Source organism: Pygocentrus nattereri, chromosome 9 (genome assembly GCF_015220715.1).
Source record: "Pygocentrus nattereri isolate fPygNat1 chromosome 9, fPygNat1.pri, whole genome shotgun sequence".
In the NCBI taxonomy this organism is placed as follows: domain Eukaryota; kingdom Metazoa; phylum Chordata; class Actinopteri; order Characiformes; family Serrasalmidae; genus Pygocentrus; species Pygocentrus nattereri.
This window is the reverse complement of record NC_051219.1, coordinates 33,459,200-33,482,473: the sequence shown is the minus strand read 5'-3', so window position 1 is coordinate 33,482,473 and position 23,274 is coordinate 33,459,200. Positions and strand designations below refer to the sequence as shown.

The 23,274-nt window shown below is 38.5% G+C and overlaps 3 protein-coding genes across 6 annotated transcripts in view; 2 read left to right on the top strand and 1 right to left on the bottom strand.

Moving 5' to 3' along the window:
* Window positions 1-695: 695 nt before the first annotated feature.
* lzic (leucine zipper and CTNNBIP1 domain containing) lies at window positions 696-4,894 on the bottom strand. Of its 3 annotated transcripts, none has more exons than XM_017708400.2 (7): window positions 4,779-4,894; window positions 2,953-3,062; window positions 2,647-2,782; window positions 2,432-2,530; window positions 2,241-2,336; window positions 1,730-1,811; window positions 696-1,485 (listed from the first exon to the last, which is right to left on the bottom strand). In XM_017708400.2, the coding sequence occupies exons 2-7, from the start codon at window positions 3,051-3,053 to the stop codon at window positions 1,427-1,429; spliced, it is 573 nt and encodes a 190-aa protein (XP_017563889.1). In that variant the 5' UTR covers window positions 3,054-3,062; window positions 4,779-4,894; the 3' UTR covers window positions 696-1,426. The 3 variants fall into 3 exon arrangements, with proteins under 3 accessions (XP_017563889.1, XP_017563874.1, XP_017563880.1); XM_017708385.2 differs by lacking the exon at window positions 4,779-4,894 and adding an exon at window positions 4,593-4,730; XM_017708391.2 differs by lacking the exon at window positions 4,779-4,894 and adding an exon at window positions 4,507-4,641.
* On the top strand, window positions 4,768-20,315 carry LOC108432199 (nicotinamide/nicotinic acid mononucleotide adenylyltransferase 1). The gene is made up of 9 exons (XM_037541479.1): window positions 4,768-4,905; window positions 8,358-8,512; window positions 9,092-9,275; window positions 10,502-10,635; window positions 12,663-13,059; window positions 16,171-16,316; window positions 16,907-17,085; window positions 18,993-19,094; window positions 19,547-20,315. Exons 2-9 carry the CDS (start codon window positions 8,398-8,400, stop codon window positions 19,598-19,600), a joined length of 1,311 nt encoding a protein of 436 aa, XP_037397376.1. The 5' UTR covers window positions 4,768-4,905; window positions 8,358-8,397; the 3' UTR covers window positions 19,601-20,315.
* Window positions 20,316-21,476: 1,161 nt separating this feature from the next.
* ube4b (ubiquitination factor E4B, UFD2 homolog (S. cerevisiae)) overlaps window positions 21,477-23,274 on the top strand; it is a 33,051-nt gene continuing 31,253 nt past the window's right edge. Inside the window, exon 1 of one of the 2 annotated variants that reach the window (XM_017708365.2) lies at window positions 21,477-21,805. In XM_017708365.2, the coding sequence (XP_017563854.1) occupies window positions 21,782-21,805 (24 nt within the window). In that variant the 5' untranslated portion in view covers window positions 21,477-21,781. The remainder of the gene's footprint in view (window positions 21,806-23,274) is intronic. The other variant, XM_017708373.2, reaches the window with a different exon arrangement.

Below are 23,274 nucleotides of genomic sequence, written 5' to 3'. Positions count from 1 at the left end.
AAATAAAGTGATAAATGTGATAAATAAAATGGACAGCTAAGATTATGATGTAGCACACACCAGGTCATACGATAAAGCAATAATTCTGAAGGATTAGTCAGCTACCAAAAGTGGAAAAAAGCCCACTATTCACTCTGAGGCACTTCTAAAAAATTTACTTCCACACTCAAGATATATAATCATTTCTAGTCTTTAAACCAGGAGACCTTGCTCTAAAACAGTGGTCGCAAAACTCAAGATCAACGTTCTAGCATCTAACAGGTTTCTGCTCCACTAACCTAAATCTAACGTGTCTGATCCAGCCAGAAAAGAACTTCATACAGAAGTTCATTAGCTTGAGCAAGTGTGACAGATCGTGGCTAGAACACGGCTCAGTAAGGACCAGGATTAGTGACTACTGCTTTAGAAACTGCTGTAACAACTGTAAGAGATGGGTTTGTATTTGTTTACAGTAGACACAGTCATGTTTTTCCCTTTTGGCCATTTGTGTGTTTTTTTTTTTTTTAAAGAATCATGGAGCTACATTCTGACAAGTATTTCAGTGGCAAAGGGTTTCACAGGTTTACTAATATTTAAATTATTCTTTCTTGGAAGTGTCTTCCATATGATGTAGAGATGTCATTTTCATGTCAAAGTTTAAAAAAACAATCCATCGTGAGAACTCACAAAACCATAAACTACAGCTTTTCCAGAGGTTGACACATCAGAGCAAGTTTTGTATTGACATACAAAGGATTAACTTTTAATTTTAGTACAAAAACATGTACAGAATATATATGAAAATTACAATTATTAATGAATGTCAAATCTTACAATCAACAGCCATAACCTTCATGACTTTGGCCTACTGATACATTAACACCACCAAAAACATGCTGTCCTGGATACTGTCCAAAAACTTCCAGCCAAAATGAAAGTATATCAGAACAAATGGAAAATTTACTTACTGTAAAATGAGATTTTATTCAAAAGTAATCTGTTTTCCTTTAATCTGAAATGTCCAAAACACTCTAGCACCAAAGTATTTCTGGAGTTTCTTTCTTAAAGCTACAATCAGAAACTGCAAAAACGCTTCCACTCCACCACACTGAGAAAATGCATCGTGTGGACTTTGCAAACATACATATGTATATGTATGAGGCAAATGTACATATTTATACATTTTATCTGGCTTCATTCAGACCTGCCAGCTGCACTGATACGGCCTTATCACTTCTTTACTGTACCACATTAGTGTGCATTAAAACAAAAATCTAAATAAAATCAAAACAGATTGCTGGGTCCGAGTGTCAGGATGAGTACACGATTAAGAAAAATCAGTGTTTGAATGGCACCTAAAACGGTCAGACCTGACATTACATTTAAAAACAACTTTTCAAAATCACTCACAGCATTTACAGAAAACGGCAAACAAAAAAGTGCTTTCCTAGGCCTGGGTCTTCTCAACTCCAGAACTAGCTAAGGCCAATATCTTATCCTCAGATCCTGCAGGAATTGAGGGAAAAATAATGGTTAATACAGTAAAACCAAACCAAAGTGTTTCAAATAAATTATTTCTTTTCTAATAAAACTAATCTTTACAGATTTCACGAGGGAAATCTTTGCCTTCATATGCAATAGGATATATGCAACCAAACAAAGCTTGTCCAATCGATTTCACAAGTAAATAATGTGCCAGACTATGACTCCTGCCTACATGTTTTTGATCAAGTAAGCAGTGACCACTCACCCAAGTTCGCAGTAACCTTCTCAAATTGGCTGAGAGTGGTGCTGGCATTTGCTGCCAGGAAAGCTTCATCCTCAGCTGTAAGCTGTGATTTTGAAAGAATATAAAATGTAAGTTGAGGCTGGACAATTGAGGAATATAAATACTAAACAAAGTTTTTTTTAAAAAAGGGTTGTATATATAATATATATATGGATAATGTCAATTTAAATACATGTTTTATTCAAAATAATTAGTTATTAACCTATAAATATTATGTAGTGCAATAATATAATGCAAGTCAAATTATGTGTGTGTGTGTGTATATATAAACGGTTATATAATGTTAAACACTAATAAACCAAAAATGGAAATGGTAACATATTGTACATTTTCAAGCACTCCTTATTTTTGCTGAATCGAAAATTGTATTGAATTAAGACACCACCATATTGTATCAAATCCAGTTATGAATTTTGTGTTTTGGTATTTATATATTTGCTGTGTGTCTGTGTGTGAAAAACAAGCCCCTCACCTTCTCCCCCAGCTTTCTTAGAGCTGTGAGGATCTCCACTTTCTGCTGCGTGTACTGATCTCTAGGGAGTTTCCCCACCATCACATCACGATCCATCTAAAAGCAAAGCGCAGCAATGTCATCTGCATTAAAAGCATTGGCCCAGCCACATTCTTTAGACTACATCTACATCTATACCTATATATACATACCTCTGCTAGTCTTGTCCTTAACTGACCAGGCTGCTTCTTAGCAAACAATCGAATAACTTCAGGGGTCTTAAATGCTTGGCTGATGGCTGCTTGGATAGCCTGATGGAAAAAAGTAAGCAACTTAAAATGCATGTACTCCAGCGATATGTCCCCAGCAGTCACAATCACGTGCACTGGCCAAGCTGGCTACAGAAGTCTGCATTTAAATGTCTTACCAACTGCATTCCTCCTAATTCATCAACCAGGGTCATGTTCCCTGACATGACCTTCTTCAGTGATTCATTGAACTCACTCAGCTGCTCCAAGGTCTCTTTTTTTGTCTCTTCATATTCCTCATCATCAAGCTCTTCTCTGGAATGGAAAATACGCAAAGCAGTTTTTCCACAAATAGCTCTTGGCAAGTTGGTTAAACACATTTCTGAACAGATCTTAAGCATTCAAAGGTCTACTCATTCTACCATGTTGCAATGGTGCTTATGGAAAACGCAATACATGAGAAAGCAAGTTAACCACTGCTGTACCTGCACTCCTCTAAATCTTGCAGTTGCTGCATGAGTCGGTCCAGTTGCTCCTCCATGTTCTGCTTTAGTTTGCCTGTTTCTGATTTCCCCCGAGAGGCCATCCTGAACACCTTTAAAGAACAGACATGGGACAAGTTAAAGGAAAACAAAGGGAATACATTTAAAGGAGCAACGTAAGTGCAGATGCCTCTAGGTGCAAAAAACTACATACACTGATCTACAGAGATGTGGAAAAAGTGACATTGTCAGATGGATCGTGCATCACTACATTCTCCACAAGTGGGGGAATGCATGTGTAGCATACACCATGACTACTCTACAGGCCTGATGGTGCTTCTGTCATGTTGTGGGGGGCATTTTGCTAACATGGTTTGGGTTCACTTGTCATCAATGCAAAGTAATTCTGACTGAACACCTTTATCATATGACGAAACATTTCTATCCTGATTGAATTGAGAACCATTTGTCACTGCATTTGCACACTGTGAAATTAGACTCTGCATTTAGCCCATCCGTGCAGTGAAACACCCACATACACACAAGGGGGCAGTGAGCACACGTGCCCGGAGCAGTGGGCAACCCTATCTACGGCACCTACACAGCGCAATTGGGGGTTAGGTGCCTTGCTCAAGGGCACTTCAGTCACAGACTGTCAGCCGAGGGGATCGAACCGGCAACCTTCTGGTCACAGGGCTGGTTCCCTAACCTCCAGCCCACAAATGCCCCCGATGTGAGTGGTCCCTTCCAAGGTGACAGTGCCCCCATCCACAGATCAGATAATGCTTTTGAGTATGACAATGATGTAAATCCTATGCTCCGGCCTTCACAGCCACCAGATCTCAACCCAAATTAACACGTATGGGAGATTCTGGACTGACACTATTAACAAAACACCAGTTGCGGGAATATCTTCTGGAAAATTATGTTCCATGACTTAGCACAGTATCAGAGACCTGCAGAATATATGACGAGGGGCAAGGAAGCTGTTCTGGCAGGTCGTGGTGTCCCAGCACCTTACTAGGGTATTATATGCTGTTTTAACCGTCACCATGGCACCCTTTTGTACATGAAGAGAGTATCCTAAAATGAATTAACCATAGAGAGGTGAGGATTTTAAGCTTCGGTGTCTTTATATCGAGCAGGGCAGTGGATCAGCCCCAAGCTTTTAACTACATGCCAAGCACACCTACAGCTGTCTGTAGAACACACCAGTTCATCAGTACAGTGCAACTCCCTATTACTTATGTGGCTAGCTAGCATCTGTCAAAAGGGCGGGGTCGTTTCTCCGACTAATGGGTAGCTGCTAGCTGCCTCCAGGGGTGTGTAGTAACCCCAAATTATGTCTTTAGTTGTAAAATGCAGCGTGTCTTCTCGTCATTTTGCCTCAGTAAGTGTGCTAACGCTAATCTGACGAGGCTGAAGAACAAGAACCCGACTTCAGCTTCGCGCTACTCTGCGCACCTTACGAACCTAGCAAGCTAGCGAGGTACAGATTACAGTATTTAATTTGTAAGTTGTCCTCGTTTTATGGTGTAATAGAAACGTTCTCCTCACCAATTCGCTTTCCCACGGTAACAGTCGCCGTATGTACACGAAAACGAGTCGGAAGTTAAGAAAGTTGCTTTTTCAAGATGCGTTACCCTTTAGCCTCCCTCCGAACAAAGCCCGTCCTGCGCAATCCCTACGGCGTACTGAGTCGCTCGAATAAAACGGTAACGTGAAGGCGCTTGTTGTTTACGCGACTGAATCTTCCGTGTTTTTCAGTCCCTCATAACTGCAGGCAAATCTCACTACACAGCAAGGCTCGTTATTAAAGTCTGCCTTACACATCAACGTGCACCGTTGTTCGTGGTCGAGATGTGCCTCCAAGCCAATCAGCTACAGCCTTACTGATAAAAGAACCAATTGCCACTTCGTTTAGAAGGTCATGACAGGCGTGTAGCTGCTGTTTTGGTAAGTAATGGGGAAAGTAAAGTGACTGATTTCGTGTGTAATCAGGTTTATTGTGTAATGTAAGTTCCATCCACACCGCTGTTCAAATGCAGTGCTGACGCAAAACTGCCGGCAGCTCGCGTTTCTGTAGCTGTAGTTTGTGGAAGCTGGACTGAACGATCGGCTCCTCTGTTGAAATGATCGCAGAACGGAACTTTGAGAAGTGAATAAGCCAAAGCCAGCAGATCTGATCAGATTTACGTGTGACACATTGGATTAACCCTACTGGAAAAAATCATGAAAACCATTACGAGTTTCTGGTGGTGTCCGGTAGTCACGTGGTGTTGTGTGTTAGAGCTGTGTTGCTGATGGGTTAACATCGCAGTGTAAATGACTCCAGTGACCTGCGTTTAATAGCAGATGCATGTGATGCTTTCGTAATGGGATCTAACTATAGATGTCCTACGTGAAACTTGTGGCCCCTGGTAACTATTAAGCCAATTCCCATTAGGGAAGCCTAATAAGCCTAATATTTCTGATTTTTTTGTTTAGCAGGGAGGTTAAAGGTCCAGATGGGGCATACTGAAAACCAGAGGTGGACGAAGTACACAAATCATGTACTTGAGTTAAAGTAGAGATACCCAAGGTAAAATATTACTCCAGTAAAAGTAGAAGTCCTTACTCTGGACCTCAACTTGAGTAAAAGTACAAGAGTATTTGGCTTCAAATGTAGTATCAAAGTAAAAGTACTAAAAGGTTACTTATGACTTTAATGTCCTGTTATCATTTTTATAACAAGACTCACTTCCTGAACTCATTTTAGGTGAAAATCCTCCAGTGTCTCTCTTGGTAAACAGGTCTTTTAATAGAATGTCATTAATTAGTGACGCTGACGTCTATTAAAATGATCATAAACACAAAACACTGAAGGCAAACAGTTTCCATCAGGGAGAACCGAGTGGCTCTGAAATCACTTTTACAAACAAGCAAAGTTTCAGTGTAAGATTACTTTGTAACTTAGTTACAAGCTGAATAAAAACTGGCTTTAAACTCAGGTTCACAGAGATGTTTCCTTTACTATATTGATCAGTAGGTCTCTGTTCATAAACATAAACTGAAACTAATTTACTATAAAATGAAAGTGTTTGTATGAATTCAGAAAAAAAGAAACGTGCCAGTCACGACTGCATATGTGTACATATTTCTAAATTGTGGTCTGTTTACACAAAGTTGGGTTAATTCCATCATTTAGGTAGACATATGTATTTTTACACTGCTACACTGACGTTGAACCGTGTGCTGCATTGGGTTGGTATGACCAACAGGTCAAAACTAGCTCAGAACAAAGTGACCGCTGTGCCCTGATTGGTGTTCTTGCTTTGCGTTTCTTTTGTTTTTACATGTTACATCAGATTTTGAATAGTGTAGTGGAGTAAAAAGTAAGACTCTGAAATGTAGTGGAGTGAAAGTAAAAAGTCCCCCAAAATGGAAATACTTTTAAGTAAAGTACAGATACACAAAAAACTACTTAAGTACAGAAACGAATTACATTTACTTAGTTACTGTCCACCACTGCTGAAAACCCTGCAGATTAAAGGGACACTCTGGCCAAAATGAGAAATGTAACTACCACTAGGTCTGTTGTAAACATTTCCAGTTTAAATATTAGGAAAACACTCTTGTGATGATGCATCTTGAAGGTGGGAAAAAAAACTACAACTGCTTTAGGGTGGACCTTTTGGGGTGGGCTGTTGTTTTCATCTGTACCTGCCCTACTGCAAAAGACAGTTGGAGCCATTTGGGTTAAAACCTGATGGTGTTTGCTTCCTAATGGGAATTGGCTTAGTGGTTACCGTTAGAGACCTTAAGGTTCTTTAGATCACATCATCTATTACAGCAGCAGAAAGTACAGTAAAGAACAAACGCATTGTCATACCTATTATACAGATGCATAAATGGACGAAGTAAAGATATATAATAAAACATACTAAGACAAGAATAAAATATAATGTACAGTGTGACATTAAGTAAGTAAAATAACATAAATATTATGCAGGTGCCAATGCAGTGGTGCATGTCACATCCAGTGAATCAGTCTGAGGTCACAGAGTAAATCATAAGGATCCCTGTACTGTGTTTTCAATCCATCAGGCAAGCACAAAATATCAATCTTGACCTTAGAAGACTACCAGGGACCAACTAAAACTTTTAGTGGTTTCTGTGATGTTTGAATGCTATCAAATCATCGTTACAATGGAGAGAAGTCAGCAGTCAGGATTGGTTGACACCACATGGGTTCGCAAAAGTTGTATGATTATTTGTTTAAGACATGCTAGATGAGGGAACACTGATAAATGAAAACAGAAAACAATACCAGGAATTCTGCCAAAATGATGAGGCTGAAGTATCCAGTGATGCACTGTAGAACAATGCAGAACACAATAAAATACCGTTTAAGTTTAGGTCAGAATCCCCCTTTAAAGGTAGGACTAATTCAGTCAAGATGTGGAATCCTTGGATTCTCTTTGCATAGCTGAGACTGCCTGGATAGGATTTTATGTCATAAGTATGACTGTTCCAATGCCATGTCCAGAAGTTTGAAGATGCCTCCCCATTCAAATTTTTTTCCAAAATCAAAGGTAACAATAGAGAATTTGTCCGTTTTTGCTCAGCCTTTACTCTTCTGGGAAGTCTCTATATTAGATGTTGGAGCGTTGCTGTGCATAAATACTCCAGCTCCTCTTTAAGGTGTTGGATGGAGCTCCATCAATCCAGAGAATGCACTTCCACTGCTCCTCAGCCCAATGCCGGGGGGCTTTATACCCCTCTAGCAATTGGTATTGGGAAAGGTGACCTTCAGAGAGATCCATTCTGATGTTCTACGGAGATTATACAAGCTGTGTAGGTGCAGTTGATCCTGTGTCATCAAAGTGTTAAAAGTAGCTGAATACACAATTTAGAAGGAGATACTTTTGGACATTTAGTGTATTTGATAAATATAAAATAAACTTGCATGCAAAGTCAACAGCTCGGTCCTCTGTGGTAACTTCTGTTTTTTACCATAGTTGTGCCAGTGTTGCCATAGAAACTGCAGGCACTATCAGTAGTGCAGAACTGTCTGATGTTGAAGGGCTGTAAGAGAATGACAGGGCACATCTGTTGAGAGAAGATCTAGCTGGTCTTGCATGCACAGCCTCTGCCGTCTGCAGTCTTTTACCTGTGATGCTTTATTTGATATTTTTAGTTGGAAGCGACTTTTGCGATTGGTTGAGGTATTTGTCATTGATTGGAGCCACAGACTGATTTAGTTAGAATTATCTGGACTTTAGAAAGTATGGGTTAGGGTTAGGGTTAGACAAATGTCTGTGCTTTAAAAAGATCATTTACTTTAAAAAGCTCTCAAATTTGCTCATAAAATACTTCAAATCAGTAGATTTATTATTAATTATAATATTAATGTCTCTTTTTTCCAGGTCCAGAATCAGTTCTTTAGTTAAATCTTTAACATCACCAATGACGCCACAGGAGAAAACCAAAGTGGTTCTTCTGGCGTGTGGGTCTTTCAACCCCATCACTAACATGCACCTGCGTATGTTTGAGCTGGCAAGGGACCACCTGGAGGACACTGGTACGTAAACATTGCTTAAACAGATGCTTCTGTTATCATTTTATGTACTTAGACATGTTATATATTTCGCTGAAATGGTTACACACTGTTTTCAAACACACATAAATGAACTGAATTGTATTTGTTGTATTATTGTACATTATTGCAAAAGTTAGAGACCACCCTTTTGTTTATTTGTTTAATTTCCAGTCGAAATGGACTGGTTTTCAGTGTCAGGAAAAAAACACGTATTTAACAGAAAGAAGAAGAAAATTTTCAGTAAAATGACAAAACCTGATATTTTTAGGTTTTGTGGACTGATGAGTCTAAAGTTACATATTGGAATGTATTGGATATTGTGAGTAACACAATATGCAACCAACTTCTGTGACTGAGATTTGGAGCAGATGCTGCAAAAAGGGTGTACTCACTAAATACAGAAAATGATATAAATATATCAAAATATATAAAAATATTAATTATTTAAATGACATATATTTGTCCCCTTGACAGGACGATGAAATAAGTGTAGGTAAGTTATGTTTATAAAATCATATCCAAGCGTTTTCTGATTTGTGTTTTATTAATTTATTTGTTTAGGAAGGTACCAGGTGGTGAGAGGTATTATCTCTCCTGTAGGGGATGCCTATAAGAAGAAGGGCCTGATAGAGGCCTGCCATCGAGTGGAGATGGCCAGACTATCTACAGAGAACTCTAGCTGGATCACTGTTGACGACTGGGAGAGCCAGCAGGCAGAGTGGGTGGAGACCGCCAAGGTTGTCAGGTGAGTGTGTGTTTTTACATCACTGTGCTATGATGTGGATGTAGAGATAAGCTGTGAAATGTGTGAGAATGCGAATGAGTGTGAATGTATCTGACGCACAGTGATGTTGTTTGTGTTTGTTGCTGTGCTGCATTGCATTTTCTCTTAAGCAATCTGTGACAAATATGACGTCACACTGGAACATTTTATGTCGGTAAACATTCTCAAGAAGGGTACAGCTACTGGCTTTGTTGTCAAATGAAAATCTCATAATTCACTATTCACTACTATAATTCTACTTTAATTTCTTTTTTTCGTTGTTGTTACCATTTATACCAGCGATGTCTGGACCAGCAGAAATAGTCCAAAATTATCTGGAATAAAAGCTTATTCTATTAACATATATTAAAGTATATTTTTTCCTTCTTGTATAAAGTTAACATTTTTGAGAGATGGGTTTTTGTATGCCATCGCCAATATAGTAACCTTATACTATCACCGCATGGGTGATTGTAATTTACAGATGTTATTGTAAGTTTCTGGCTTTACATGCTGCCTATTAAAGGGCCCATATCATGAAAACTTTGGGCAAGAGTTTGATGTAGTATGTAAACAGTGGTAAAGTTTGTAATTAGCGTGTAATTACATACAGTCCTTATACAGACACTATGCTGCAAAAACAGCACATTTGGAATTCTTTGTTTTTCTGATTTCACAGAGACTAAGGCATTGACATGTTCACCTATTCAGCTTACAGCATTTTAGTGCCACCCATTCATGTTGAAGTTATAAGGAGTGTTTCAGCCTGTGGTGATTTTTGAAGGACGCACAATTGAAGGGAGCAAATCAGAGCAAAGTTGCTCAAATTCTGTTTTGTTGATTTTCTACCTTACTTCTAAGTTCTGTACAGAGAACATACTTCTGCACAATAACACACAAAACATGGCTTGTTCAAAAGTTATGACACATTTTATAGTGTATATATTTAATTTTTCTAATGTATTAAACTTGTTTGAATGTGTTGGTTTTTTTAACTTAAATTGACAAAACATATAATTTGGGTGTTTTTTGGGTGTTTCAATCTTAAAAAGTTGCAGTAACAAGGTCAGCCTCTTTAGAGGCTTTTTGGAGCATGAACAACATGAAAATAGGAATATTGGGCCCTTAAAGTTCTTTTTGGACAGCTGTTATTTAACAGTTGTTTGTTTGAGGAACTTGGCCCCTATTAACAGCCTAATCTTCACAAGGCACCATTATACTGAACTGATATTGGCGGAGAAGAACCATGACCAGGTGGACACTGTGAAGCCTGTGAAGAGGAGAAGACTGGAGGAGATTGAGGATGTGTGTCAGAGTTCCTCCGCAGATCACAACAGATCAGGTACTGTGCAAATACAGCCTGAATAATGCATCTTATGACTAGCGCACTAACACAAAGAGACGGGAGGGAAGTTACTTTAGCTGTCGCTCAAGCATTGTAGACGCACTGGAACATGTGATATGCCCGAAGGCAAAGGAGTGATAGAAGCCCTACAAGTCGTTTGTGATCAAAAACTGGGCCGGTCAACATTCCCCTCAAGTCTCAAGTCAAGCCACTTAGAACTTGTGTAGTGGATTTCACACCATACTATTCATTAGTGCTTATGGGAAACGGGTGAGGCTGTGTAGTCGTTTTTCCCGACTGAGCCAAACTTTCTTTGTTCTGCGTCATCAACAGAGCAGCGAACAAATGTTTCTTATGCTGTACATTGAAATATAGAAATTAAATTAGGGGTTCGAGTGAAATGATTTTGAATTTTTTTATTTTATTGTTATCATGATATGTCGCAATGCACTTGAAGAACACCAACCACACTCATGATTTATTTTAAAGAGAGCAGAAGTAGCCCTGTAGAACTGGCAAACACTGAATATAGATGAGAATAAGATAATCCTTTATTAGTCCCACAGTGGGGAAATTCACAATATAGATCACTGCAATCATAGGTATAGAAAGTATTTAGATTTTTGTTTGATCTTAAACAAACTTATAAAAGTGTGTGCATAATACTGCCTGTGGGCGAACGCCATTGTTTATGTTAGCAGTGAAAAACATCTTTGTCAGTATAGTTGTCTGACAGGAACCTTTTCTCTTTGTAGTTATGATGTAACAGAAGGACTTACACACAAAAAGCTTAATAGAACACCTGAGCCACCTCAAGGAAAGCAGTAAACTGCTAGCCTCAAAATTTTACTCTCACCTTTTATTTCATGAAAACATGGGACACCAGCAATGTTTTCAGCTCTACCAGTAATAATTGTGGGTTTAACAATTCACTATATTAATAATTTGTTTTAATATTGAATCAAGACATTATTGTATGTTTTTCAATACAGCAAAACTAAGAAGAGTCACCTTTATAAAAGTACAGTGTTGAGTCCAGTTACATGCAAATGTTTGGGTGGCCCTGGGCAAATAACATGTTTTTGGCTTTGTAAGCACAAGTTAACACACCCTCTACAGAGAACAAATTTCTGCACATTTTAATGGACAATTACTGTTTATTTATGGAATTTAACATATTGAGGGAATAAATACGATATGGCAAAAGTTATGGCACATTAAATTTTTTCCCAATCTATATCTGATGATGTATCTATATGTGACTCATCAGATAAATATAAATTATGCACAAAAATTGCAGAACAATGGCATATTTAAATATGTTCCCTGTAGATTGGGTTAATTTATTTTCACTTAGAAAATCATCAAAACACATAATTCGATCAGGGGCATTGAAACTTTAGCGTGTGTTTATAATAATGCTCTAGCCCTGAGCCAGCATGCACTTAGAGGAATGTGCATTTCTTCCCTGCCCTTGAGTTTGAGATAAAGAGGGTCTGTGCTCATTGTTGGCTTCTTTGTTTAGTTCTAATACACTTCATGCAGTATAATCAGTATTAAACTGAGGATATTATTAGCACCAGTCTGTTGATTGTATATTATAATATATACTCAATGCATATTGCATTGAAAGTATTGAACACATAATAGGTTGTATTGTGACACTCAGATCAGCTCTCTGGGCAGTTTGTTGTTTTTATTCTCATAAAAATCAAATTTACACAATTTTCCACATAGTTGTTCAGCCAAAATATATTCAGAGCTACAATGCTAAAAAGATTTTGGGTGACACAGATTGCTTTATTGTTTGCTACATTAGCCTCTTAGCTCCAGTGCAAAACTGAAGAAGCAAACATCCATCCATCCATTTTCTAAGCCGCTTCTCCGTCAGGGTCGCGGGGGGATGCTGGAGCCTATCCCATTAAGCATTATGCCTATGCATTAAGAAGAATGTTGTGCAAATTAGATTTTTAGCTGAACTAGTCCTTTAACGTGGTCTCACTTGTAACCTTTTCTTTTCACAGATGCTCCTGAGCTGAAGCTGCTTTGTGGAGCTGACTTGGTGGAGTCCTTTGATCGGCCCAACCTGTGGAAGCCAGAGGACATTGTGGAGATTGTGGGCCGCTACGGCCTGGTGTGCATCACCAGGAGCAACTCTGATGCTGAGAAGTTCATCTACCAATCAGACGTGCTGCATAAGTACCGCAAGAACATCCACCTTGTTAAAGAGTGGGTGACCAATGATGTCTCAGCCACTCACATAAGACGGGCGCTGCGCAGAGGCCAGAGTGTGCGCTACCTGCTGCCTGACTGTGTGGTGGACTACATCCAGGATCAGCGCCTGTACAGTGCGGAAAGCGAGGAGAAGAACACTGATGTTATCCTTGCTCCTCTTCAGAGGTACACCAAGAATACAGACTAAGCTTGAAACTGAAACATCTGGCTATTGAGCTCCCCAACAAAGTGCTCTCCCTGCAATACAGAGCCAGTGTGCTTTATCTACAGGATTCTCAAGCTGCAGCCACAACAGCATGTTATTATACTGAATAGTCTGTCTGAGTAGTGCATTACCATCAGTAATGCTTTTAAGGGCTGAACAATTTAGTAAATATCTAATTGTGATTTGTTCTGACTAATAGTGCAACTGTAATTTAAATGCAATTCTTTTCTTAGAATTACGCCCTATTTATCTGCTGAAAAGAACACACATTGATTTTTTTTTTTAAACTCGTGGTTTTAATGTAATGTGCCAGACTGCCAGTTTACAAGCTCTGTGCTATTGAGTAAATTGTCTTGTCGATTCATTTAGGATATAATTAAATTTGCAGCTCTAGTGATTTGAAAACTGCACTTTCAAATTGTGATGATAAATAAGAAGCAAACATTCAGCCCTATCACCCTTAAAAAGGCTTAGTAAGGAAAATCATTCTATATAGAGCCATGAACAAAGATCTCTTTGCATGATGAAAGCGTTCTTTGCATCATGAAACAGTTCTTCAGATTGATGGAGAATGTGCTGTAAATGCCTCTATTTGGAACCTTTTTGAAGAGAGGGATAAATCTTTACTAGATAAATAAAACCATTTACTCCACATTCTTTTGTGCCTCTCATGGCTGTCATCTGGGGAAAAACCTGTGTAAATGAGATTTTTCAGGTAGCTATTCCTTTAAAGCAGTACTGCAGCACCTGCCCAAGGACTTCCACTGTAAGTGTGCTTTGAATCAGCAGGTTTTCTGGTCTAAGAAAAGGGAAATTATTGTAAATGTTAATTGCCCATATGTTACTCATGTGGCAGACAGAAATTAGCTTGAAATTTTTTTATTTCTTTAAGCCAAAAGTGAGGCTTGTCCCATAAATCTGTCATTGATGTCTTTTAGTTTGACTTAGCTTCTGTATTGCACTATAGCAGAGTTTTATTGTGGCTGGTTTGATTACATTGTAGGGTATTTTTGCTGGCTGGGATGATTGATTGATGACTTTTAAGGGCCTTTTTCAAGGCCAGCTTTTGTATCACTTGAATTATAGTATGTTTTTTTTATTGCTGTTTCTCTTAGATTTTGGAAAGTTTGTAGTGGAAGAATATTTTTGATAATTCTGTTATTGGAGTATCTTGAAAACATGATGCATCCATGTTTTTCTGTCCAATCACAATTCATATAATGTGGTGTAAACACACTTTTAAATGTGCTTCATTGCTGTTAATTATATGAATAAAAGTGTACACTGCATTCAACTTTCTTGCCCCTTTAATGTGTTATCCTTAACATGGTCTCACTTCATTTGCGTGCACAGAAATGTGTGAGGGTTTGCATTATATTGTTTTGTTCTCTGACTCTATAGGACACAGTTGTTGTTTATGTTAAATGATTTTGTTGTTTCATCAAACTCCTTGATCTCACACATTTAAAAGTGATGAATAGGTGTTGAGAAATCCCCTCAGCTTCATTTGATGTTAAACGTTCCACTGGGAATATCAATTTCTCCTCTTTGTTCTTTGCATTTATGCTAATTTTTCTTTCACTTATTTCCAAGATTCACTTGGGATACCTATTTCATTCACTATTCTCCTCCAGGCTCTGAGACGCTTTCATAGAAAACAATAATATAACCTACTGAGACCTTTTTGTGTGACCTCAGGAACATTAAAGGAATAGGAACTCCACGACAGGCATTGAATGACAATGTCTTTTTTTTATGTCTGGGAGAAGACTTGACAGGATCATGTGATTTTCTCATGCATATAGTGGGGAAATTACACAGAGGAGGATGATTCACTTTACTATGACCGAATGCACTGGCTGATAATGGAGATAATGGAAAATGCTTTCACAATGGAACTGCTTTTGTGTGGATTTCCCTGTCCTGCCTGTTTTGACACTTCACTGTAAGCCGGTGACATTTTCCCAAATAAACCTACTATTTATCTTTCAGACATGTTTATCCTCATCAGCCCATTTCAGTCCCTTTAACAATACATAGCCACTCCTTATTCACTTATAAGCACAAGAAAAGCTCCCTAATTTGATTTAACTTAACTTAATCCCAGTACAGAACATGTTAAACTGACTTATATGAATTATAATACATATAACTAGCAAATAAATATTGTAACTTTTGATGCAGGTATTTTAAAATTGAAGAGTTCTATTCCAAAATGCTATATATCCATATGTAACAGTCTTGGAGTTTGGGAAAAAGAATAATACCTGACATATAGTGAAAAACACATTTATTTTTCTAACAAGGCTGGTATTAATCATGATATAGCACTGATATTTCTTTTATGTGTAGCACTCCAAACAGTATATATAATGCAAAAATAGAGTTACAAATTTTGCCATCACTTGCCATATTAACAATTTTTCTGTGCAATAATAACTTGAACAATGTGGATTGAATATTATGAATCACTAGGTATTTCTGGTTCATTTAACATTTCAAGATTTCAATGAATAAGCAGTTATTAAACGACATGATAAATAATGTATTACAATTATTAATTTAGATTCATTTTTGTCAGATTATCTGCCTTGAGATTTGATCTTCACTTTGATATATAATGTATCCTAGATGTTTATTTTATTGTAGCTTAATTCTCTGCTGTATAGGTTTCTCAGTCTTTTAGAATCTTCTATTTCTTTCTCTTCATTTTCTAACATTTCTTCAATTTTACTTACACCTTCCTAGTGTCCTACTAACTATTTGCAGCCTGTTAAATTGCACTGGACTTAAAAATCAGAATAATTTATAAACTTGTCTGCAACCAAACTGCAACTGGATTCCAGTGGTGTACGTACGTTATTAGATTATTCGGAATGCTTTATTTTAGCGATCAATCTGCAGTGTATTTATCACATTTTGCACAGAGGGTATTATTAACTTCCATTACGCTTGTACAGCAGAGTTAGTGTGGTGGTTCAGGGTGTGTTCTGTCTAACCTGTTGGCGTGTGTTTTGGTTTGTCTGAGCACCTGTTCGCCCAGGTTTGTCACTTTGCTCCGCCCCCACTCTGCAGAGCGTCTCTTTTTAAAGCCTGAGTCAGGCTGTTTCCCACACTCAATCGCGTCTGTACTGCTGCAGTCACTCTTACCTGTCACCTGAAAAAATGCCTGCCAGCCTCTGCGGTACATGGGACATGCTCAGCAATGTCAACTTTGAAGGATACATGATTGCTCTGGGTGAGTCTGAGTTTAATACTTGAACACCATTATTTTCATTAGAAATGGGAATATTATGGTAAATACTAATGATAAGAATATTCATTTATATTATTATAATGTATTATATCTAATAAATAATTATCGACTACAGTGCAAAAGTTTTAAAATCTCTGGTCAAATGATGTTTTGTTGCTTTTCTAAGTGAAAATAAGTTGAGACATCTTCTACAGGGAACAATATTTATTTGCTTAAGCATATTAGAACATACTGAAAAAAAAATACAAATTGTGCCGTAACTTCTGTACAGGCCACGTTTTCTGATTTTTTTTTCCCATAATATGTTAAATTCTCCTAATAAACAGTAATTGCGCATTAAAATGTGCAGTGTGTTCTCTGTAGAGGATGTGTAAACTTATTTTCACTTAGAACACCAATGTTTGACCATCAACAACTGAATACACAAGGGAAAAAATGCTGATCTTGTGGAAACAGAAAATTGAAAATAAATTAGTTAAAATGTCCAATGTTATAAAATTGGTAGCCAAATTAAGTATTTGTTTTTAATGTGTAGTGAAATAAGCACCTATTTGTTCTTGTTTCTCCTGCAGGGATTGGCTTGTCCACTCGGAAGGTTGCCCTGAGACTAAAGCACCGCAAAGTGATTGAGAAGATTAGCGAGGTTTACGTGATCAAAACTCTCAGCACCTTCAAGAACTACGCCCTCTCCTTCCGGATAAATGAAGAGTTTGATGAATACACCAAAGGCTTAGATGGCAGGCACTGCAAGGTAATCCACTCAGATTGTTCTTTGAAGGGGAATTCCACCAAATTTACACAATAACTAAATGCTTATGGTGTAAAAAAGGGTGGTTTGATGTGAAATACTCCCCCTGGTTCATATCACCACCACTGTTTCTCTACAATGAACCATCCCAGTGAGTGGATTATGCAGAAATTTTAAAAGGCGGTGGGATTACCCTTTAAGATGGTGAACTAATTTGTGTTAATCAAAATGTATGAGGGATACATTTTGACTTCTAATGCCAGTTTTTAATGTTGTACAGAATTTGCAGAGAATAGTTAATTACTGTTAGTAGTGTAACGGGATACTTTTACTTAGGGGACTTTCTTGGAAATATGTGTAGAAATGAAACATTTCAGCATAATTTAGCATGAAATAAAGCAGATATGTAATATCATGGCCTACTTTTATGACTAAAAGTGTAAAGCTGTTATGACTGATCTGCATACTGCAAATTACATCTATGGATATTAGTTTCCCCATGACCCTGACGGAGAAGCGTATAGTCCACTGTGGTTAGAATCACAATTTTGCAACTACTTTAAGTTACATTAATTTCTCTGTAGGTTTATGTGTAAACTCTTACAGTAACTTTCTACAAATGCAGTTCTAAACTCTATAACTAAAATAAAGTTTTCAGCAAGGACACCACAGGTGACTTTTTGATGTCTGCTGTGCAGATAAACATTCACTATATTGCCAAAAATTTTCAGTCACCCTTCCAAATCATTGAATTCAGGTGTTTCAATCGCTTCCATGGCCACAGGTGTATAAAACCAAGCACCTAGGCCTGCAGACTGCTTCTACAAACACTTTTGAAAGAATGGGTCGCTCTCAGGAGCTGAATTCCAGCATGGTACCTTGATAGGATGCCACCTGTGCAATAAGTCCAGTCGTGAAATTTCCATGCTGCTAAATATTACACAGTCAACTGTCAGTGGGATTATAACAAAGTGGAAGAGCTTGGGAATGACAGCAACTCAGCCATGATATGCAGTGTGTAGAGAGCTTCATGGAATGGGTTTCCATGGCCGAGCAGCTGCATCCAAGCCTTGTCACCAAGCGCAATGCAAAGCGTCGATTGCAGTGGTGTAAAGTGCCACCACTGGACTCTAGAGCAGTGGAGACGTATTCTCTGGGAGATGAATCGTACCTCTCCATCTGGCAATCCGATGGACGAGTCTAGATTTAGCGGTTGCCAGGAAAACGGTAATTGTCTGACTGCATTGTGCCAAGTGTAAAGTTTGGTGGAGGGGGGATTATGGTGTGGTGTTGTTTTTCAGGAGTTGGGCTCGGCCCCTTAGTTCCAGTGAAAGGAACTCTAAATGCTTCAGCAAGAGATTTTTCAATTTCAGTTTCATGCTCCCAAATTTCTGGGAACAGTTTGGAGACGGCCCCTTCCTGTTCCAACATGACTGCACACCAGTGCACAAAGCAAGGTCCATGAAGACATGGATGAGCAAGTTTGGTGTGGAAGAACCTGACTAGAGTCCTGACCTTGACCCGATAGAACACCTTTGGGATGAATTAGAGCGGAGACTGCAAGCCAGGCCTTCTCGTCCAACATCAGTGTCTGACCTCACAAATACACTCCTGAAAGAGTGGTCAAAAATTCCCATAAACACACTCCTAAACGTTGTGGAAAGCCTTCCCGGAAGAGTGTAAGCTGTTATGCTGCAAAGGGTGGGCCGACATCCTATTAAACTCTATTTTATTAAGCTTGGGGCTCATATACATGTGAAGGCAGACGAGCGGATACTTTTGCCAATATAGTGTATAATCGTACCTGAAATCCTGCAACTAAAAACAGCTATTAGTGTTTGTACCCAAGCATAACAAGAGGCAGTGCTTGAAATTACATCTCACAGAGCACTTTTTCCATCTCTGTGCAGTCTGTGGTGACTTGGGAAGGGAACAGGATGGTGTGCACTCAGAAGGGAGAGAAGAAGAACCGAGGCTGGGCTCACTGGATTGAGGATGATAAGCTGCACCTGGTAAGAAGTACATAAAGTTTTAAGTGATGAATTCAATGAACTGCAGAGAAAAAAAAACTGTAAACAAGGTCAGTTTTTCCTTTATCTAACATCAGTAAGACATCCAGTATTTGCAGCCAAAATGCTGGATTGTGCTAGAGCTTACATTAAGCATTTACTGCTTTACAGTAATAATCATATAACAAAATTTCTTATTTGAAATTAAACATTAAAGGCCAGTTTTGTGGACATGGGCTAAGGCTAGTCTTGAACTGAAATGCATTGTCAGTGTAATTTTACTATCAAAAAGTCAATATATAATCAAGAATTGGGTTTAGTCTGGTCCTGGTCTGTGTACATCAAAAGAACCAAGCTGAATTCTAAGCACCAGAACTCATTTTTTACTCTGAAAAAGTACATGATTGTCATAATGGTCTAGTTATTCACTATTTTATATCCTCATGGTTATACAGGAGCTGTACTGCGAAGGCCAAATCTGCAAGCAAGTCTTCAAACAGGTGGCTTAAAAAAATAACAAGAGTTTGTGATGAGGATGGAGTTTTTATTAAAGCATTAAGCTTTAATAACACAGAGAATGGAGGGACCATGAGTTCTATCTTCTCTCCCACGATACGTGTTCATCAGAAGAGTACATACAAAGAGCCTCAAGATGAGCATCTGTTATCAATGTGGTGCACATGACAACTCAACTACTGGAGGGCCACTATGCGGGTTTTAGTGTTTTCCTTCCTGTTCCAATCCAGATTCAACTCATTAGCTAATTCAGGTGTGCTGGAACAGGGAAAACTCAAAACAGTGCTGTGTGTTGCTTCAGATATGCAGGTTTCCTTTAGCTATGGCGCCACTAGAGGGAGACATTACATTTAAAATAGTCGATATGAGTCCCATCATGATGTCAGTGATCAGCTGAGGCAGCATTTTGAAGTTTTGTTATTTTCTTTCTTCATTTATCTCCTGATTATACATCCAACTAGAATGGGAGCACTTAAGGCCCTGAGTGGACTTGGCTCACAACTTCCATCTACACAATAAGCAGTGCTGCTTTTGAATGTAAATACTAATATGCTTTTTTGAATGTAAAAAGAAGTGTGATAACTTGTTTTTATATATTATGAAGGAAAAAATGAACGCGTGTCATGAATTGTTCAAACCTACCAAGCATATGAACTATTGTAAAGTCTATGAACTGGAGAACATTTACAATAAAACTAAGAGCCAGTGTTGTTGTGTCTTGTGGAAGTCTTTGCTGTAACATAAGACGTCCAACATTCACAGCTATTTACAGCTGTTCACCCCACAGATCCATACAGCTTATAAGGCAACCCAGTTCCAGAGTGGCCTGTTTTAAATTCATTGAATTTGTGATGTCACAAAGTCTGATGTATTGACATAAATATACAGATGTTATAAGGAGTGTTTCTGCTTGAACCATGTTTTGGATAAGGCATAATACAAAGCAGTCAATCAGAACGGAGTTCATTTACATATATCAGCCTTAAAGGAAGAGCAACAAACCTATCTGGTTTGATTCTGAGGGGTGAGGAGAGGTTGGAGAATGGAGCAGGGGCATACTAAACAAAAGAAACATGACTTGATGTGAAGTTAAACCTCATTACAATGTGGAATAAAGCTAGCCGTGGTTTGATGTTAAGCCTAAATGATAAGCCCTGAGTGATCAGGGAAAGAAAAAAAAAAAGAAAATGATGTGAAGAGTGTAGAAATGAACAGGGTGGTAGAGTTACACTAGTGTTCAAATTTAGAAGCATTAGATATTAGATCTTGCCATATTAATAATCTTTGATTTAAATACAGTACACTTACACAGTGTGGATTAAAATATTAACAACTATTTGTTTTTTTTTTGTTTTTAATATTTCAAGAATTCTACGAAGAAGATGTGATTTTATATTAAAAAAATTTTTATTTGGTGAACAAAAATGTTAAAATCTGCCTTGAGGTCTGATCTCCACTTTGGAAATATGATGAATTCTGATCTGAATTTTGTTACACCTCAGCTATCAGTGCTAGAGCTTTCCCAGTCTTCTACAGCTCAGTTCATCATTCTAGACACACCTGAACTGTCCTGTTTTCTGTTCAGTTTCCTGACAGTTATTAGAAACATATGAAGTTGCACCTGACTGGCACTTTATCACCATTTTATCCATTTATTCGCAACCAAGTTTGATTTGTATTGTCGGAAACATTGATTCCTGCATGTTTCCCCATAAAGTAATATGATATATCTCTACTATTAGAAATGTGCTAGATGTTCTTTGGTATAGTTACGCCACTCTGTTACATGCACGGCCCTCCTCTTCCTCCTCTCCCCCTCTCCCCCTTCATCACTCTGCAGCAGCGCCCCCCCCCCGTTTGTCACGTGACCACAGAGCCAAAATGGCCGCGTTGGTGTTTTGACGAATAATACTTTTGTGTTTGTTTCATTCTTTTAAAGAAATCGAATTGAAATCGTCTTTACTGGGCGGGGAAGGGAAAAAACTAACGTCTAATTAATGTTTTAACTTAAGCAGCTTTCAACAGACAATCACGCTTTGTTGTTATTTTGCCGTATTGTTTTAGACTATGCACTTTCGGTGTTTATAAGAGGCGGAGAGAGAGAGAGAGAGGAGGCTAGCTGGCTGGCTAGCGAAATTATTCAGCTAAAAAAGAAAAGAATTAAAAGAAAAACGATGGAAGAGCTGAGTGCCGACGAGGTAAGACAGCCGATATATTTCTGTACGTTCTCTCGTGTGAATTAGCCAGTGTAACGACGGAAATGTTGCCAGCACTGTGTCGTTGTCCCCTCTTTTTCAGCCGGAGCGCAAGTCAGTTTCTTCGCCAGCTTCTTGTCCGAATTTCCCCGTTCCACCTTAAATAGTGCAGCAGTTACATTCTGGCGCCCTGAGGTAGCTGCTGCACCATTTAAGGTGGAACGGGGAAATTCGAATAGGAAGCCAACTTCAGCCTCGTAAAGCTGTAACGTTGCCTGGTTTTGGTTAGCAGTCAGCTAAGATGAGACGGCTGCTATCTGCTGTCTGTCAACAATACTAGCTACTCTTCTTTATGTTCGTGTGTGACAGATATGTGCATAATTTTGTCGTTTGGGAGAATTAATGTGGGGTTCACCCGAGGAGCTGGGGGGGGTCGTCAAATGAACTGTGCTATGTCATCCCACTAGCTAGTTAGCTAGCTAGCAGCCTAGTAAGTGAAGCACACCTACTATTGGTTGTTTGCTAAAACCCAGGTTAGCTAACGTAGCTTCGCTCTCTGGTTTAGCTTGCGACGCTAGCTTCATTGTTAGCCAGTCGGAAATATACAGGGGCTAAAATCGAAATTCACTAGGCTGGCGTACCTTTTATAAAGGCAACGCGTTTATTGTCACCTTTTTACCCGAAGGAGCTGTTGGCTAAAATACTTCGTCTTAATGTCAGCTGCTCTAGTGTCTGTGTAAAGGCTGTGCAGTATAAAAGTAACATAGATTAAGACTGTCAGCAGCTCATTAAGTCAACTTTAGACTTAAGATTCTGTTTTCCTTAAATGTGTGGATTCAGGTGGTATAATGCTTACTATTACTCTTGTTAGTTCACAATTAGATCATGAAATAAGCCAAAAGCTGTATTCAGACGTCTTTCAGTCTGGATATCTCTCTGTCTTTAGCTGACTGGTGAACTGTTGGTACTGTTGTTTCGTCTTCATGTCTTTAATAACTGCACAGATAAGTCTGGGGAGATGAGTTTAGTTTAATCCTGTTGCTGTTGTAGTCCTTCCATTATCATTGCCTAGGCTCAACACAGGCTGGAGTACGGAGTCCTTTTGGCCAGACAAGATTGCTTATCTTTTTCTTTTTTTTTTAAAGTTAAGGACCATAAAAGAACAGTTAAGGGGTGGGCAGTATGGCCAAAATATAACAGCAAGATGCAAGACATTTTTATGGTGCACAACATTTCATGTTTCAGAATTTTGAAAAGAAGTAGAAAAAAGCAGTTAAAACAAGAACTGTGAATCCAGTGTTTTTTATTACATACTGCACGATTTGAAATCCAGATAAACAGGCCTCACTGTGCTCCCTTTGTAGTGAAACATGAAGCTTGTCACTATTTTGGAAGTAAATTTTCACAGTGTGTTCAGATAAACATGTGATGTGATTTATCATTAATGATACATGTCAATATATTTACCACCC

Excerpts from the sequence above, each read along its gene's own strand:
- LOC108432199 (XM_037541479.1), top strand. The coding sequence starts at position 8,398 with ATGACGCCACAGGAGAAAACCAAAGTGGTTCTTCTGGCGTGTGGGTCT. Across the intron at positions 9,276-10,501 it reads GAGACCGCCAAGGTTGTCAG|GCACCATTATACTGAACTGA; the intron begins GTGAGTGTGTGT and ends AATCTTCACAAG. Across the intron at positions 16,317-16,906 it reads AGGATACATGATTGCTCTGG|GGATTGGCTTGTCCACTCGG; the intron begins GTGAGTCTGAGT and ends TTTCTCCTGCAG.
- lzic (XM_017708400.2), bottom strand. The coding sequence starts at position 3,053 with ATGGCCTCTCGGGGGAAATCAGAAACAGGCAAACTAAAGCAGAACATG. Across the intron at positions 2,531-2,646 it reads AATTAGGAGGAATGCAGTTG|GCTATCCAAGCAGCCATCAG; the intron begins GTAAGACATTTA and ends TTTTTCCATCAG. Across the intron at positions 2,337-2,431 it reads TAAGGACAAGACTAGCAGAG|ATGGATCGTGATGTGATGGT; the intron begins GTATGTATATAT and ends CTTTGCTTTTAG.